The 19,221-nt window shown below is 42.5% G+C and overlaps 1 protein-coding gene across 1 annotated transcript in view; it reads right to left on the bottom strand.

The window, feature by feature from the left end:
* Positions 1-18,662, bottom strand: part of onecut2 (one cut homeobox 2) — a 49,450-nt gene extending 30,788 nt beyond the window's left edge. The window contains exons 1-2 of the mRNA XM_014138960.2: positions 17,365-18,662; positions 11,547-11,633 (exon numbers count right to left, since the gene is read on the bottom strand). Of these exons, the coding sequence (XP_013994435.2) occupies positions 11,547-11,633; positions 17,365-18,487 (1,210 nt within the window). The 5' untranslated portion in view covers positions 18,488-18,662. The remainder of the gene's footprint in view (positions 1-11,546; positions 11,634-17,364) is intronic.
* Between the last annotated feature and the right edge of the window lie 559 nt (positions 18,663-19,221).

Below are 19,221 nucleotides of genomic sequence, written 5' to 3'. Positions count from 1 at the left end.
CTTTGACGGACCATCAAACATGCAAAGCGTCAATACAGGACTAAGATTGAATCCTACTACACAGAGCTTGCAAACTATTACAGACTACAAAGAGAAACCCAGCTGCGAGCTGCCCAGTGACGCAAGCCTACCAGATGAGCTAAATGCCTTTTATGCTCACTTCAAGGCAAACAACACTGAGCATGCATGAGAGCACCAGCTGTTCCGGACGACTGTGTGATTTCCGTAACAGATGTGAGCAAGGCCTTTAAACAGGTCAACATTCACAAGGCTGCAGGGCCAGACGGATTACCAGGGCATGTACTCCGAGCATGCGCGGACCAACTGGCAAGTGTCTTCAATGGCATTTTCAACCTCTCCCTGACCAAGTCTGTAATACCTACATGTTTCAAGCAGACCACCATAGTCCCTGTGCCCAAGAATGCGAAGGTAACCTTTCTACATGGCTACCACCCTGTAGCACGGTAGCCATGAAGTGCTTTGAAAGGCTGGTCATGGCTCCATTAGCCCGGAACCCCTAGACCCTCTCCAATTTGCATACCACCCCAACAGATCCATAGACGATGCAATGTCAATCGCACTCCACACTGCCCTTTCCCATTGGACAAAAGGACACCTATGTGAGAATGCTGTTCACTGACTACAGCTCAGCGTTCAACACCATAGTGCCTACAAAGCTCATCACTAAGCTAAGGACCCTGGTACTAAACACCTCTCTCTGCTACTGGATCCTGGATTTCCTGACAGGCCGCCCCCAGGTGGTAAGGGTAGGCAACAACACATCTGCCATGCTGATCCTCAACACCGGTGCCCCTCAGGGGTGTGTTCTTAGTCCCCTCCTGTACTCCCTGTTCACCCACAACTGCGTGGCCAAGCACGACTCCAACATCATCATTAAGTTTGCAGATGACACAACAGTGGTAGGCCTGACAACTGACAACGATGAGACAGCCTATAGGGAGGAGGTCAAAGACCTGGCAGTGTGGTGCCAGGACAACAACCTCCCCCACAATGTGAGCAAGACAAAGGAGATGATCGTGGACTACAGGAAAAGGAGGGCCGAACAGGCTCCCATTAACATTGACGGGGCTATAGTGGAGCGGGTCGAGAGTTTCAAGTTCCTTTGTAACAAACTATCATGGTCCAAACACACCAAGAAAGTTGTGAAGAGGGCACGGCAACACCTTTCCTCCCTCAGGAGACTGAAAAGATTTGGCATGGGTCCCCAGATCCTCAAAAAGTTCTACAGCTGCACCATCGAGAGCATCATGACCGGCTGCATCACTGCCTGAAATGGCAACTGCTCAGCATCCAACCGTAAGGCGCTACAGAGGGTAGTGCGTACAGCCCAATACATCACTAGGGCCAACCTTCCTGCCATCCAGGACCTATATACTAGGCATGTCAGAGGATGACCCGAAAAATTGTCAAAGACTCCAGTCACCCAAGTCATAGACTGTTCTCTGCTACCACACGCAAGCTGTACCGGAGCGCCAAGTCTAGGTCTAAAAGACTCCTTAACAGCTTCTAACCCCAAGCCATGAGAATGCTGAACAATAAATAAAATGGCCACCTGGAATATTTACATTGATTCCCCCCCCCCTCCCTGTTTTAGAGCATAACATTACATACTGGAGTGTAAACCACATGTTTTAGAGCCTGACATTACAGCCTTTTAAAGCACTTCATGGCCACAGACGTGAGTGCTACGGGTTGGTAGTCATTTAGGTAGGTTACCTTGGTGTTCTTGGGCACAGGGACTATGGTGGTCTGCTTGAAACATGTTGGTATTACAGACTCGGTCAGGGACAGGTTGAAAATGTCAGTGAAGACACTTGCCAGTTGGTCAGCGCATGGTCGGAGTACACGTCCTGGTAATCCGTCTGGTCCTTCGGCCTTGTGAAAGTTGACCTGTTTAAAGGTCTTACTCACATCGGCTACAGAGAGCGTGATCACACAGTCGTCCAGAACAGCTGATGCTCTCATTCATGCTTCTGTGTTGTTTGCCTCATAGCGAGCATAGAAGTTATTTAGCTCGTCTGGTAGGCTCGTGTCACTGGGCAGCTCGCGGCTGTGCTTCTCTTTGTAGTCTGTAATAGTTTGCAAGCCCTGCCACATCCGACGTGCGTCGGAGCCGGTGTAGTACGATTCAGTCTTAGTCAATCTGTGTTGATGCTTTGCCTGTTTGATGGTTCATCTGAGGGCACTGCAGGATTTCTCATAAGCGTCCCGCTCCTTGAAAGCGGTAGCTCTACTCTTTAGCTCAGTGTGGCTGTTGCCTGTAACGCATGGCTTCTGTTTGGGGTACGTATGGTCACTGTGGGGATGACATCATTGATGCACTTATTGATGAAGCCATTGACTGATGTGGTGTACTCCTCAATGCCATCGGAAGAATATTAGAACATATTCCAGTCTGTGCTAGCAAAACAGTCCTGTAGCTTAGCATCTCATTCCTCTGACCACTTTCTATTGAGCAAGTCACTGGTAATTCCTGCTTTAGAGCCAGCATTGGTTTGTGGTGGTAAATAGACAGCTATGAAAAATATAGATGAAAACTCTCTTGGTAACTAGCGTGGTCTACAGCTTATCATGAGATACGCTACCTCAGGCGAGCAAAACCTTGAGACTTCCTTAATATTAGATTTTGTGCATCAGCTGTTATTTACAAATAGACACACACCCCGCCCCTTGTCTTACGGAAGCAGCTGTTCTATCTTGCCGATAGACCGAAAACTCCGCCAGCTGCATGTTATCCATGTCATCGTTCAGTCACGACTCTTTGAAACATAACATATTACAGTTAATGTCCCGTTTGGTAGGATATTCTTGATCAGAGCTCATACATTTTGTTATCCAATGACTGTAAGTTGGCTAATAGGACTGATGGTAGAGGGGGTTTTCTCACTCGCCTACGAATTCTCAGAAGGCAGCCGGACATCCGTCACTTTTTTCTCTGTCTTTTCTTCCCTGCAAATGACGGGGATTTGGGCCTGTTCCCGAGAGAGCAGTACATCTTTCGCGCCGGACTCGTTAAAGAAACATCTTCGTCCAGTTCGAGGTGAGTAATCGCTGTTCTGATGTCCAGAAGTTATTTTCGGTCATAAGAGACGGTAGCAGAAACATTATGTACACAAGAAGTACAAAAATATGTTAAAAACAACAAGAAAAAATTTACAAAATAACACAGTTTGTTAGGAGCACGTAAAACGGCAGCCATCCCCTCCGGCGGCATAGACCACCGTAGTGTAAACCACATGTGTTAGAGTCTGACATTACATACTGTAGTGTAAACCACATGTTTTAGAGCCTGACAATACATACTGTAGTGCAGGGCTCTCCAACCCTGTTCCTGGAGAGCTACCATCCTGTAGGTTTTAACTCCAACCCTGTTCCTGGAGAGATACCATGCTGTAGGTTTTAACTCCAACCCTGTTCCTGGAGAGATACCCTCCTGTAGGTTTTAACTCCAACCCTGTTCCTGGAGAGATACCCTCCTGTAGGTTTTAACTCCAACCCTGTTCCTGGAGAGATACCCTCCTGTAGGTTTTAACTCCAACTCTGTTCCTGGAGAGATACCCTCCTGTAGGTTTTAACTCCAACCCTGTTCCTGGAGAGATATCATCCTGTAGGTTTTAACTCCAACCCTGTTCCTGGAGAGATACCCTCCTGTAGGTTTTAACTCCAACCCTAATCTAGCACACCGGATTCTAATAATTAGCTGGTTGATAACCTGAACCAGGTTTGTTACAACTGGGTTTGGAGCAAAAACATACAGGAAGGTAGCTCTCCAGGAACAGGGTTGGACATCCTTGCTGTAGTGTAAACCACATGTTTTAGAGTCTGACAATACATACTGTAGTGTAAACCACATGTTTTAGAGCCTGTCATTACATCGTGTAGTGTGAACCACATGTTTTAGAGTCTGTCATTACGTAGTATGTCAAATCAAGTGAGACTCAGGATTTTAAGTGGTCAGAGGATACGCAGTGGCCATGTACAAAGGGGAACAGAAAGAGCACTTTGCTTTCCACATCAAATGGTTTCATTTTACCCCAGCATCAAGAGTGCCCTGGTCAGCAAAGTGATTACATACTATGATCATGTACTACCAAGCTACAAGAAAGAGAGAAAAACCTTTTCAGAATAACTCCCAGAACGAGCATCATGACCCAACATTGACCATTAAAACTATATTAACAGAACAATAAGAACATTCTATTGACACTTCACACTACATTCCAATGAAGATCCAGACCCAATGGAAAGTCAGCTAAATTTGTCTGAGATCAACTGTATACCAGCGGGCCCTGGTTAAATGTAGTGCATTAAATAGGGAATATGGTTACAATTTGATAACTTATCAACTGGCAGCTTAATTAAATAGTACCCACAATACACCATTATCAACGTCAACAGTGAAGAGGCGACTCCGGGATGCTGGCCTTCTAGGCAGAGTTGCAAAGAAAAAGCCATATCTCAGACTGGCCAATAAAAAGAAAAGATTAAGATGGGCAAAAGAACACAGACACTGGACAGAGGAACTCTGCCTAGAAGGCCAGCATCCCGGAGTCGCCTCTTCAATGTTGGTGTTGAGACTGGACAGAGGAACTCTGCCTAGAAGGCCAGCACCCTGGAGTCGCCTCTTCACTGTTGATGTTGAGACTGGTGTTTTGCGGGTACTATTTCATGAAGCTGCCAGTTGAGGACTTGTGAGGCGTCTGTTTCTCAAACTAGACACTCTAATGTACTTGTCCTCTTGCTCAGTTGTGCATCGGGGCCTCCCACTCCTCTTTATATTCTGGTTAGAGACAGTTTGTGCTGTTCTGTGGAGTAGTACACAGCTTTGTACGAGATCTTCAGGGTTCTTGGCAATTTCTCACATGGAATAGCCTTCATTTCTCAGAACAAGAATAGACTGATGAGTTTCAGAAGAAAGTCTTTGTTTCTGGACATTTTGAGCCTGTAATCAAACCCACAACTGCTGATGCTCCAGATACTCAACTAGTCTAAAGAAGGCCAGTTTTATTTCTTCTTTAATCAGGAGAACAGTTTTCAGCTGTGCTAACATAATTGCAAAAGGGTTTTCTAATGATTAATTAGCCTTTTAAAATGATAAACTTGGATTAGCTAACACAGTGTGCCATTGGAACACAGGAGTGATGGTTGCTGATAATGGGCCTCTGTACGCCTATGTAGATATTCCATAAAACAATCAGCCGTTTCCAGCTACAATAGTCATTTACAACATTAACAATGTCTACACTGTATTTCTGATAAATTTGATGTTATTTTAATGTACAAAAAATTTTGCTTTTCTTTCAAAAACAAGGATATTTCTAAGTGACCCCAACTTTTGAACGGCAGTATATATATATATATATATACGTGTATATATATATGTATATATATATAAACCTTTGCCTGGCAATTCTCTCTACATTCCTGGTGATGAAGATACAGTCAGTGGGTAAACATTGGATAATGCCGCTAGCTGCTCTTAGCTCTCCAGCCTAGCTAGCTAGCGGATATCCTTAATGTGCTGCTGCTCAGAGATGATAGTGTCGGATAAAGAGAGATGAGACTGACTGGCAAACACTTCCTGCTAACAACAGACAAGCAGACACTTCTGGCTAACAACAGACAGGCAGAGAGAGACACTTCCTGCTAACAGACAGGCAGACACTTCCTGTTAACAACAGACAAGCAGAGAGAGACACTTCCTGCTAACAACAGACAGGCAGAGAGAAACACTTCCTGCTAACAGACAGGCAGACACTTCCTGCTAACAACAGACAAGCAGACACTTCCTGTTAACAACAGACAAGCAGACACTTCCTGCTAACAACAGACAGAGACATCATACTCTACATGTGCATTGAGAGTCTAACTGACATAATTTCATAGCATTCATGCCTATCAGAGACTGCACAAAGAATAGATTGTGAGATTGTTTACACGCACGCAAACCCATGCACACTCACGCACACACACGCAAACTGACTGACACGCACACCGATTGACACAGACACAGAATTTCTCCTCTCTCTCTCTCACTCCCTCTCTCTCTCTCTCTCTCTCTCTCTCTAGTCAGCAAGATAAAGGTGGGAGCTTGGCAGCCTATCTAGGAATCACAGTGTCCACATAGTGATGATGACATCACCAGCCAGCGTCCAAAGGTCTGTAACCAGACTTATTTATTAGCCCTGTGAAACAACCAATCACACGTCCCTCTCATCGACACTTTTAGTGATGTCACTGTACTGATGAGGAAATAGTCTCCGAGGGATTTTGGTCAAATAAAAATCAAATCCTGTTCCTTCCTATAACCAAGTATCTACCATTAGGGTTGGACATAGACACACACACACACACACACACACACACACACACACACACACACACACACACACACACACACACACACACACACACACACACACACACACACACACACACACACAACCCAGGATACGCTCAGACCCAAACGAATCAACAAGCCCTTTTAGTTAAGCGCTTTTCTACGACAACTGATGAATCGTATTAATACTCCTTATTACAGAAATAAAGTTAAAGTGATACCGTAGATACATAAAGCACGGTATCAACCACATAGTAGTCAAACTGTTCACCATCTTGGTTGTTTTAATCAACAACATAGTAGTCAAACTGTTCACCATCTTGGTTGTTTTAATCAACAACATAGTAGTCAAACTGTTCACCATCTTGGTTGTTTTAATCAACAACATAGTAGTCAAACTGTTCACCATCTTGGTTGTTTTAATCAACAACATAGTAGTCAAACTGTTCACCATCTTGGTTGTTTTAATCAACAACATAGTAGTCAAACTGTTCACCATCTTGGTTGTTTTAATCAACAACATAGTAGTCAAACTGTTCACCATCTTGGTTGTTTTAATCAACCACATAGTAGTCAAACTGTTCACCATCTTGGTTGTTTTAATCAACAACATAGTAGTCAAACTGTTCACCATCTTGGTTGTTTTAATCAACAACATAGTAGTCAAACTGTTCACCATCTTGGTTGTTTTAATCAACAACATAGTAGTCAAACTGTTCACCATCTTGGTTGTTTTAATCAACAACATAGTAGTCAAACTGTTCACCATCTTGGTTGTTTTAATCAACAACATAGTAGTCAAACTGTTCACCATCTTGGTTGTTTTAATCAACAACATAGTAGTCAAACTGTTCACCATCTTGGTTGTTTTAATCAACCACATAGTAGTCAAACTGTTCACCATCTTGGTTGTTTTAATCAACAACATAGTAGTCAAACTGTTCACCATCTTGGTTGTTTTAATCAACAACATAGTAGTCAAACTGTTCACCATCTTGGTTGTTTTAATCAACCACATAGTAGTCAAACTGTTCACCATCTTGGTTGTTTTAATCAACCACATAGTAGTCAAACTGTTCACCATCTTGGTTGTTTTAATCAACAACATAGTAGTCAAACTGTTCACCATCTTGGTTGTTTTAAGTAGAATATGGCCGACAAATTTATCCAAAAACAAAATGACTAATCCAGCAACATTCTGAAAAGTTGAATAGTTTGATTAGTACTCCAATTCACATATCCAAGCATGTTGTTGGTTCAGTGCTTTTGTCTAGAGACAGAGAGGGGCTGCATGTGACCCAGTAAGTGAGTCTCTGTTTGGTTTAAGAAGAGAGCAGGGTTAATAAACCTTGCCCTTTACACATGCAGTGTGTTGACAGCATCAATATGAAAAAAGGTGATACAGAGATCAACAGAGAGTCACTGTTGGATGGCTTGGCTAGCAGATCATCGTCGTCATGCTTTAACTGGAGAAGAGAAATACTGTCATACTCAGCTTTCTGTTATCTAGACTGGAAAACAGACGCAAACACACTGTGATAGTGGGACACATGTTGCTCAGTAAAACAGATCTGTGATATAGTGGGACACATGTTGCTCAGTAAAACAGATCTGTGATATAGTGGGACACATGTTGCTCAGTAAAACAGATCCTTATAGAGTAAGGGGCCACAGTGTCTTCTGATCCCTCCTGTCTCAGCCTCCAGTATTTATGCTGCAGTAGTTTATGTGTCGGGGGGCTAGGGTCAGTCTGTTACATCTGGAGTATTTCTCTTGTCTTATCCGGTGTCCTGTGTGAATTTAAATATGCTCTCTCTAATTCTCTCTTTCTCTCTTTCTGTCTTTCTCTCGGAGGACCTGAGCCCTAGGACCATGCCTCAGGACTACCTGGTATGATGACTCCTTGCTGTCCCCAGTCCACTTGGCCGTGCTGCTGCTCCAGTTTCAACTGTTCTGCCTGCGGCTATGGAACCCTGACCTGTTCACCGGACGTGCTTGTTGCACCCTCGACAACTACTATGATTATTATTATTTGACCATGCTCGTCATTTATGAACATTTTAACATTTTAACATCTTGACCATGTTCTGTTATAATATCCACCCTGCACAGCCAGAAGAGGACTGGCCACCCCTCATAGCCTGGTTCCTCTCTAGGTTTCTTCCTAGGTTTTTGGCCTTTCCAGGGAGTTTTTCCTAGGGAGTTTTTCCTAGCCACCGTGCTTCTTTCACATGCTTTGCTTGCTGTTTGGGGTTTTAGGCTGGGTTTCTGTACAGCACTTTGAGATATCAGCTGATGTACGAAGGGCTATATAAAAATAAATGTGTTTGTTTGTTTGTTTGTTAGTTTACAACATTGGCGAATGTATCTCGAATCTCAAAGCAACGTGAACTCATCAACTCACTGGATAATGAAGGACTGTCACAAAGCAACATGAACTCATCAACTCACTGGATAATGTAGGACTGTCACAAAGCAACGTGAACTCATCAACTCACTGGATAATGTAGGACTGTCACAAAGTCACGTGAACTCATCAACTCACTGGATAATGTAGGACTGTCACAAAGCAACATGAACTCATCAACTCACTGGATAATGTAGGACTGTCACAAAGTCACGTGAACTCATCAACTCACTGGATAATGTAGAACTGTCACAAAGCAACATGAACTCATCAACTCACTGGATAATGTAGGACTTTCACAAAGCAACATGAACTCATCATCTCACTGGATAATGTAGGACTCTCACAAAGTCACGTGAACTCATCAACTCACTGGATAATGTAGGACTGTCACAAAGCAACATGAACTCATCAACTCACTGGATAATGTAGGACTGTCACAAAGCAACATGAACTCATCAACTCACTGGATAATGTAGGACTGTCACAAAGCAACATGAACTCATCAACTCACTGGATAATGTAGGACTGTCACAAAGTCACATGAACTCATCAACTCACTGGATAATGTAGGACTGTCACAAAGCAACATGAACTCATCAACTCACTGGATAATGTAGGACTTTCACAAAGCAACATGAACTCATCAACTCACTGGATAATGTAGGACTGTCACAAAGCAACATGAACTCATCAACTCACTGGATAATGAAGGACTGTCACAAAGCAACATGAACTCATCAACTCACTGGATAATGTAGGACTGTCACAAAGCAACGTGAACTCATCAACTCACTGGATAATGTAGGACTGTCACAAAGTCACGTGAACTCATCAACTCACTGGATAATGTAGGACTGTCACAAAGCAACATGAACTCATCAACTCACTGGATAATGTAGGACTGTCACAAAGTCACGTGAACTCATCAACTCACTGGATAATGTAGAACTGTCACAAAGCAACATGAACTCATCAACTCACTGGATAATGTAGGACTTTCACAAAGCAACATGAACTCATCATCTCACTGGATAATGTAGGACTCTCACAAAGTCACGTGAACTCATCAACTCACTGGATAATGTAGGACTGTCACAAAGCAACATGAACTCATCAACTCACTGGATAATGTAGGACTGTCACAAAGCAACATGAACTCATCAACTCACTGGATAATGTAGGACTGTCACAAAGCAACATGAACTCATCAACTCACTGGATAATGTAGGACTGTCACAAAGTCACATAAACTCATCAACTCACTGGATAATGTAGGACTGTCACAAAGCAACATGAACTCATCAACTCACTGGATAATGTAGGACTTTCACAAAGCAACATGAACTCATCAACTCACTGGATAATGTAGGACTGTCACAAAGCAACATGAACTCATCAACTCACTGGATAATGTAGGACTGTCACAAAGCAACATGAACTCATCAACTCACTGGATAATGTAGGACTGTCACAAAGTCACATGAACTCATCAACTCACTGGATAATGTAGGACTGTCACAAAGCAACATGAACTCATCAACTCACTGGATAATGTAGGACTGTCACAAAGCAATATGAACTCATCAACTCACTGGATAATGTAGGACTGTCACAAAGCAACATGAACTCATCAACTCACTGGATAATGTAAGACTGTCACAAAGCAACGTGAACTCATCAACTCACTGGATAATGTAGGACTGTCACAAAGCAATGTGAACTCATCAACTCACTGGATAATGTAGGACTGTCACAAAGCAACATGAACTCATCAACTCACTGGATAATGTAGGACTGTCACAAAGCAACGTGAACTCATCAACTCACTGGATAATGTAGGACTGTCACAAAGTCACGTGAACTCATCAACTCACTGGATAATGTAGGACTGTCACAAAGCAACGTGAACTCATCATATCACTGGATAATGTAGGACTGTCACAAAGTCACGTGAACTCATCAACTCACTGGATAATGTAGGACTGTCACAAAGCAAAGTGAACTCATCAACTCACTGGATAATGTAAGACTGTCACAAAGCAACATGAACTCATCAACTCACTGGATAATGTAGGACTGTCACAAAGCAACATGAACTCATCAACTCACTGGATAATGTAGGACTGTCACAAAGCAACATGAACTCATCATCTCACTGGATAATGTAGGACTGTCACAAAGCAACGTGAACTCATCATCTCAATGGATAATGTAGGACTGTCACAAAGCAACGTGAACTCATCATCTCACTGGATAATGTAGGACTGTCACAAAGTCACGTGAACTCATCAACTCACTGGATAATGTAAGACTGTCACAAAGTCACGTGAACTCATCAACTCACTGGATAATGTAGGACTGTCAATGAACCCATGCACACTTCAACCTACCTCCTGACAAAGAAACCAAAATGCAAAAAATATATATACTTTTTTAAACAACCTCTCATCATTTTTAAACTGGTAAATGTCTGGGTTAATGGTGTGTTTTCATCACAACGTTACTTACTATAAGCATAAGTGAGGCCTACTTTAACTTTAAATGGCTTTCAACCACATATTGAAGACTATTATCCACCATTAGATTTCTCAAATCCAATATCACATTTAATCCAATACTAAATATACCCAGTCTAATATAAATCCAATCTCAATCCATTAAGGTAAAAGGATTTCCCACTAAATACACACATCTACTAACTACACATCACACTAGGTGTATTTCTATCTGTTGAGCATTACTACATGTTATATTCTTGTTTTTTTTTTGACATACCATAGTTTTGGGTCCCTGTACACAATGCTGTCAGTGTCTGACAGTGCATCCCATTTGACCCAATCATGGCGTGCTCTCTACTGGTACCTGTAAGGGAGGAGGCACACAGGGGAAAAAAAAGGGCTTGGTGTGGTGATCTGTTCTCTAGCCGCTGTACCTACTACAACATTAGGATTAATACACACTAATTTACATACTGCATTTCTCCTTCCCATTTAAAACACCATTATTAGGATACCACTTCAGTGTACATGAGATAGAAACCATACGCTGTGCATTCGGAAAGTATTCAGACCCTTTGACTTTTTCCACATTTTGTTACGTTACAGCCTTATTCTAAAATGGATTAAATTAACTTTGTTCATCATCAATCTGCACACAATACCCCATAATGACAAAGCAAAAAAACGTTTTTTTTTTTTTTTAATGTTTGCAAAAATATGATATACACAATTACATAAGTATTCAGACTCTTTACTCAGTACTTTGTTGAAGCACCTTTGGCAGCAATTACAGCCTAGAGTCTTCTTGGGTATGACGCTACAAGCTTGGCACACCTGTATTTGGGGAGTTTCTCCCATTCTTCTCTACAGATCCTCTCAAGCTCTGTCAGGATGGATGGGGAGTGTTGCTGCACAGCTATTTTCAGGTCTCTCCAGAGATGTTCAATCGGGTTCAAGTCCAGGCTCTGGCTGGGACACTCATAGACATTCAGAGACTTGTCCCGAAGCCACTCCTGCGTTGTCTTGGCTGTGTGGTTAAGGTTGTTGTCCTGTTAGATGGTGAACCTTCACCCCAGTCTGAGGTCCTGAGCGCTTTGGAGCAGGTTTTCATCAAGGATCTCTCTGTACTTTGCTCCGTTCATCTTTCCCTCGATCCTGACTAGTCTCCAACATCCCCACAGCATGATACTGCTACACTTCACCGTAGGGATGGTGCCAGGTTTCCTCCAGACGTGATGCTTGGCATTCAGGCCAAAGAGTTCAATCTTGGTTTCATCAGACCAGAGAATATTGTTTCTCATGGTCTGAGAGTCTTTAGGTGCCTTTTGGCAAACTGCAAGCGAGCTGTCATGTGCCTTTTAGTGAGGAGTGGCTTCCGTCTGGCCACTCTACCATAAAGGCCTGATTAGTGGAGTGCTGCAGAGATGGTTGTCCTTCTGGAAGGTTCTCCCATCTCCACAGAGGAACTCTGGAGCTCTGTCAGAGTGACCATCGGGTTCTTGGTCACCTCCCTGACCAAGGCCCTTCTCCCCCAATTGCTCAGTTTGGCCGGGCGGTCAGCTCTAGGAAGAGTCTTGGTGGTTCCAAACTTCTTTCACTGTGTTCTTGGGGACCTTCAATGCTGCAGACATTTTTTGGTACCCTTCCCCTGATCTGTACCTCGACACAATTCTGTCTCAGAGTACGGACAATTCCTTTCAACCTCATTGCTTGGTTTTTGCTCTGACATGCACTGTCAACTGTGGGACCTTATATAGACAGGTGTGTGCCTTTCCAAATCATGTCCAGTCAATTGAATTTACCACAGGTGGACTCCAATCAAGTTGTAGAAACATCTCAAGGATGATCAATGGAAACAGGATGCACCTGAGCTCAATTTAGAGTCACATAGCAAAGGGTCTGAATACTTATGTAAATAAGGTATTTCTGTTTTTATTTTTAATACATTTGCAAAAATCTGTAAAAACCTGTTTTCGCTTTGTCATTACGGGTTAATGTGTGTAGATGAATGAGAAAAAGTATATTATCAATTTTAGATTAAGGTTGTATACCTTATGCACTGTATACTTCATTCTTCAAGGTAGATTTAAAAAAAAATCTAGATCAATAAAGAACATGATCATGTTGACTTTTAATTGATCAATAATTTCTGTATGAGTGCTCTCCTACAAACATCAAGGCTAACTGACAGTTGGACTAAAACTAGAATACCACATACACTGCCACTCTCAACGTATGCCTCAAATACCAGGAAAAAATCTCATATAAAACATTTAATATTAAGGCTGCAATAAATAATAATCTCAAACACGTTTCAGTTTAGTTTTTTTTTTCTCTCTCACTCACTCAAACTAAAGTGTCAAACCAACAGACAGGTGCAGTCTTTGGTCTGAGGCGGTTGATGTGGGTGTTGTGTTGTGTGTGTGTGTGTGAGAGAGAGAGAGAGAGAGGGCAGCAGAGATACTGTAGCTCCAAGTGCTGGGAAGAAGGTCCCAGCCTGCGTCATGTGCTTTACTGGAACGGCTGCGTATCGGGTTCAACAGATCAATGCGAACTGGGTCCACACGTTTATGTTATTGTTACCAGCATTAATGCCCTTTTAATCTTGTGGAGATTATCGCCATCGATCCACATCCATACTGCCTAACAGATTTGTTTGAAAAAAGTGACAACTGCACAACTGAAAGAAAGGCAGGAGCGACAATAAACAAAATGCTCTGTGTGTTTTCGTTAGTCATGTTTCCCCCCCACCCTTTTTTAATTTGTTTTTTACTGTGCCCATGTACATCACATGAACATAATTTTCCTACAACCTAATTTCATGTCAAATGGGATTTAGAATATTTGCCTTTTTTTAATGGCCTATTTTAGTTTGGGTCTAATTTCACAGTGACGCCAGAGGAATATTGTGAAAAATACATTCGGTCCTCTACGGTTTTTATTTCACTAAAGAGGTAGAGAGGTATTGGAGTGTTTTTCTATGTAGGAATGATTATAGTGTTATTAAAGATATTTCTCCCTAACGCGCCATAATTTCGACATGACAAACACCATGGTTAATTTAATAAAAAGATTTTCTGAATTTTATTTTCGAAATAAAAGCAATATAGGCCTACGTTTTTTTTCTTCCTTACGATCGTGTTTAGTTAAGGGTGCATTTATTATTCAATGTTGGTTTCTTATTTGTTTATTTTGCATATAATTCCACTCATTCGTTAATTATGAATAGGCTTATTAATAACGTCTACCTGTTTAATCTCAACCGTCCAGAATTCTATCATGAAGCTTGTCCTGTGGGATTTATTTATTTCTGTCAAGTTATTTCAGCTGGACTGTAAAATCGCATATCAATGACGTCGGCTAGGCTAGCTGTAACGGGGGATGTTGTCCGGTCCGTGGCAGGCACATGCAGATGTCAGCCAGGACCAGGACCAGGACCAGGACAGCCTGATTACATGCAGCACTGTGAGTGCCGGTGGAATAAAGTTTGAGTCAAGTGTCACGTTTGATTTGACTACAACTAATAAAGCTGTGCCTAGGCCATTTCCCCCGCTGAAACCAGGCAGAGAAAGAGCACCCCGTTCTATTCTCTGCCTACAAGCTGCTGTATCAAATAATTAGTTGGCTATAGGCCTATGACCAACAGCTACTGTAACGGTGATTATTGCCTAAAGACCTATTGACTATTGATTGACTATTAATAAACCTATAAACCTATATTTATGTAGGCCTACTTTACATAAACTGACTAATTGGAGAGAAAAACATTACGCATTCACATATCAAATTGCATTTACAACCACTTTTTTTTTTTAACATAATCTTATGATTTATCATTTTCAATCCGTGATATTTATAGACTTAATTTTTCTATTACACCCGCTGAATCTACACAACGAACAGCGAACAAAAGCCTCGCGCCCTGCTCCACGGTTTTGCCTAACTGGTTAACCCACGACAAGGTGACGTTTTGTGCTCGAGCTCTGGGTCACGCCGAGATTTATATCAATAATTCATTGAGCCGCGCGCTCTGCAGCTTCTCTTCTTCTTTTCAATTCCCTGGCTGCTGCCTCGCACCGAGCCGATCACATAATACCTTCCCCTCCAAAAGCCCCGAGCTGCCTGGCCGCAGAGTTACCGCCTTCTGTAAACGAATGATGCTGCTGCGGGGAAGAAGGGAAGTCTGCAAAAGCATTTCCCCTATCATTTAGGCTACCAACGGTATAGGCTATATTTTGGTGATGTTTTCATAGTGTCAATTGTGTTTTACAATCGTTCCATAACTAATGTGAATCTTTTTTTGTTTTAAAGGCCTTCAACGTTCGCTGCATGAAGTCATGGCATTTAACCGATCCCGGAAGGAAAATATGTGACAGATTATGATATGGAGAAACCTAATATCTCTCCATCCGTACAGTATTAGTCATTGCATTATAGCCTCGTCAAAATGGCATTATTGTTCTTCTGATCACTACATTACGTAGGCCCATTGTATCTAGAAATGACATCCGATGGTGTAGTTGTTTTGGTCTTACAGTTTTTAGCAGGCTGCAATTTCGATCATACCCTTTTAAGAAAATGCGCAGAATTTGAAATATTGATCTACTACTATTCGCAGCTGGTCTGGTCTTCCTTTCCAAACCTCATCTCCATTAGGCAACATCCCCGTCGATTTAGACAAAACAGTCAACTTTCCACACTATACTTACTCACATAAATATGCAGCCTATACGCCTGTGATAGTTTACATTTAGGATAGCCCATATTGAGTTATTCATCTGTGAAAAAGAAATTGTCTTTACTAATAGGCAGTATTTGTTTGCTTAAAATTACTAGTGTATTAATTGAATGTATAGTGTATTTAAACACTTCTTTTTTTGGGGGGGACGACGACGACGACGACGACGACGATTGTGAGAACAGTGAACTAGTAAATGTAATCCACAATCAATTCTGTAAGGGAACCAACGATAGAGAGGGGTACATTTGTTCGCTTTGACGGAACAAAAGAAAGCCCGTCTCGTCGTTCTACGTGTTCTCGCTAGAGGGGGCACCAGCCTTACTATAAGGCTACCGTGCATGTATTTACCCGCTTTTCAACGCATCCCAGGCTTTGATTGGAAACATCTCATCACAATCAACAGCATTCTCTGTCAGTCTGTCTGTCTGTCTGTCTGTCGCTGTCTCTTTCTCTCCCTCTCTCCTCAACGAGGGAACACGCAAAGAAAAAGTCAGAGCAATGTATTTGCACAATATTCCTTAGGCAGCTGTAAAAATGTCTATTCAATAAAAATACAATTGTGTGTGTATATATATATATATATATATATATATATATATATATATATATATACACATAGGGAAATATATATGTATAAAGAATTGAAAGGCCTCCCCCATAAAAACAAACGGCAAAATTGTGTATAATTATTATATTTTTCAGGGGATTTTCAAATTAGGTGCTGTAGCTGTTTTCAATGCTGCACATTTTTAAAAGTGGGTGTCCAATCTTATCTGCTCATAATAATTTCATATCAACATTAAAACAAAGCCACACATGACATTTCATCAGAACAACTTGCTCATCACTAAAAGAGAATTCCTCCCATAAATAGCCTATAGCCTAAATACCATAAATAGCCTATTATTAGATGGATAAATAATATGACCTTGTCATTGATATCGAGATTTGATTTGATTTTGATTTGATTTTTTTGTTGTTGATCGATCGTTATTATGGATCACTAACAACAATACTACTACTGTAATTTGAAATAAATGTAATTTATCTAGTCTACTCAGCAGTGAGAGGTATAGATAGATAGATAGATAGATAGATAGATAGATAGATAGATAGATAGATAGATAGATAGATAGATAGATAGATAGATAGATAGATAGATAGATAGATAGATAGATAGATAGATAGATAGATAGATAGATAGATAGATAGATAGATAGATAGATAGATAGATAGATACTGAACTGTGTTTTATTGCAGGGCTATAGCCTGACTACAAGCCGAGGCAGGCAGGCAGGCAGGCAGCAAACAGCAGCAGAGACGGGTCGGTTTCATTGAGGATACCTTGTCTTACCTGCAAGCCGTAGGGCTGACATCCTCTGAAACTCGGGTTCCTGCAGCCACTTCCACATCCTTCGAAAGGTCTCCCTTCCAGATTTAAGTTTACTCCAAGGTTTGGGGTTCCTTAAGAGGTCTGAAAGGGTGCCTTGCGAGCGACACAGCACCCTCTGAGCGAATATAGCCTGAGGGATGCTATACCGCTTCAGTTCAGCTGTGATCCTTTGTGCCACTTCTTTGGTGTTGATCTCTTCAAGCTGCCCCGAGTTGTTACCTTGTTGTCCCGAGGAGGAGGGCGGTCTGTCCCGGTTGGAAGCCAACACAGGCCCGTGGGATTGAGAGTGGCCCGGGTGCCCGCTGTGGTGCATCCCGTTCAAATGCGGCATCATACCTGCCGTGGGGCCACCGAGGCCTCTTGAGAGATGTTGATCCCCCCTGGCCAGCATGGCAGTGTGGGCATCGAAGTTGGAGCTTAGCATCTTGTCGTGCCCATGTGTGCCATAGTTATGGAGGTTTTGCTGTGTATTATGAAGAGGACCCAAGCCATTGCCAAGAGGGCTGCTGGCCAGCGGGGATAAACTCTGACCCATCCCGGTCATGTCCTTATGATAGGGACTGTAGATGTTGTTCATTGCTGGTAAGCACCTCTCGTCCCGCATCAGCGTAAAACTCCCGCTTACGTTCCCAGAGAGACGCTGGTGGTGGTGGTGATGATGGTGGTGATGTGGATGGTGGAATTTGTCCGAAACGGTTGAAATGGGGGGTAAAGGTTGAAGTGGAGTTAACGTGGTGTATGTACCGTTCATACCCATCCCCGGTGGGGATGTTTCACACGGCATGCTCATAGCGTGATGGAGCGGGTGCGATAATTCTGGTCGGTACTCTCCGGCTCCGTCCAGAATCGTTGCCATGCTGGACACCATGGCGGACCGCGACGATGCAGCAGCCAGATCCTGATGTAACCGCAAAGAAGCGCCCGCGTTCCGGGTGTGATGGGGGCTGTGGCTGTTCATCAAGTCCTGGTCATGGCTCAGTCCGCCATGCAGATTGCCAATGCTGTCCATTGTCATCTCTGGGTTCATGGCGAAGGCATCCAGATCCTTGGACAGGCATCGATAGGCGTTATAAGCAGTCTTCATTCAGTCCATTGATCTATTTAATGTTTTGTGCCGGGATGGGTATTTCCTTCGGTTTGTTTTCTCTAAGGCCTCTCGGTTTTTTTTTTTTTTACATTTAAAAACAATTCCGCTCTCTATCAGACGGGCCAGTGCTGAGTCTACCTAGATCCATGTCCGAGCCTCTCCTCCTCCTACGTATTATGTTTAGGCAAGAGGAGCTGTCCAGGATGGGCTTGCTGAACGAACATCCTAACCCGCTGGCGGAGGAGGGGACTCCCAGTTACGGACGGCTGATCTGACCACCCAGAGTCGCTCCTTGGTTCAAAAAAAGGCATTTCATTGGCTGCTTCTCCCATATTCATTTTTACGCGAAGAGCACAGTCAGATGTAAAGGTTGGTAGAGATTTATACGCGTCTCTTGCATCTGGAGTCTGTCAGAAAGTATAAATGTCTTCTCAACTTCCTCTGCTGTAATAATTTCACAAGACACACTTTTCAGTGAGAGACTTTATTGATGATATGGGTTAAATAGACATATGGTCAACATTGGGCCATACTTATTTGATTGTTTTTTTTTTGCATAGGCTTACAACGACAAACATAATTTAGAACTGGCTACTGACCAGTGGGTGCAGAATTAGATTAATAAATTATTCAATGATTTGGATATGTATGAAAGTCTGTGGGCGCTTATATTTGTCCTTTTTCTTGTGATCTGTGTTTTTTGGCATATCCCAACGCCCCCTTAGAGTGGG

Source organism: Salmo salar, chromosome ssa13, assembly GCF_905237065.1.
Source record: "Salmo salar chromosome ssa13, Ssal_v3.1, whole genome shotgun sequence".
Taxonomy (NCBI): Eukaryota; Metazoa; Chordata; class Actinopteri; order Salmoniformes; family Salmonidae; genus Salmo; species Salmo salar.
Note: the sequence above shows the minus strand (reverse complement) of the source record. Positions and strands in the feature narration are given on the sequence as shown.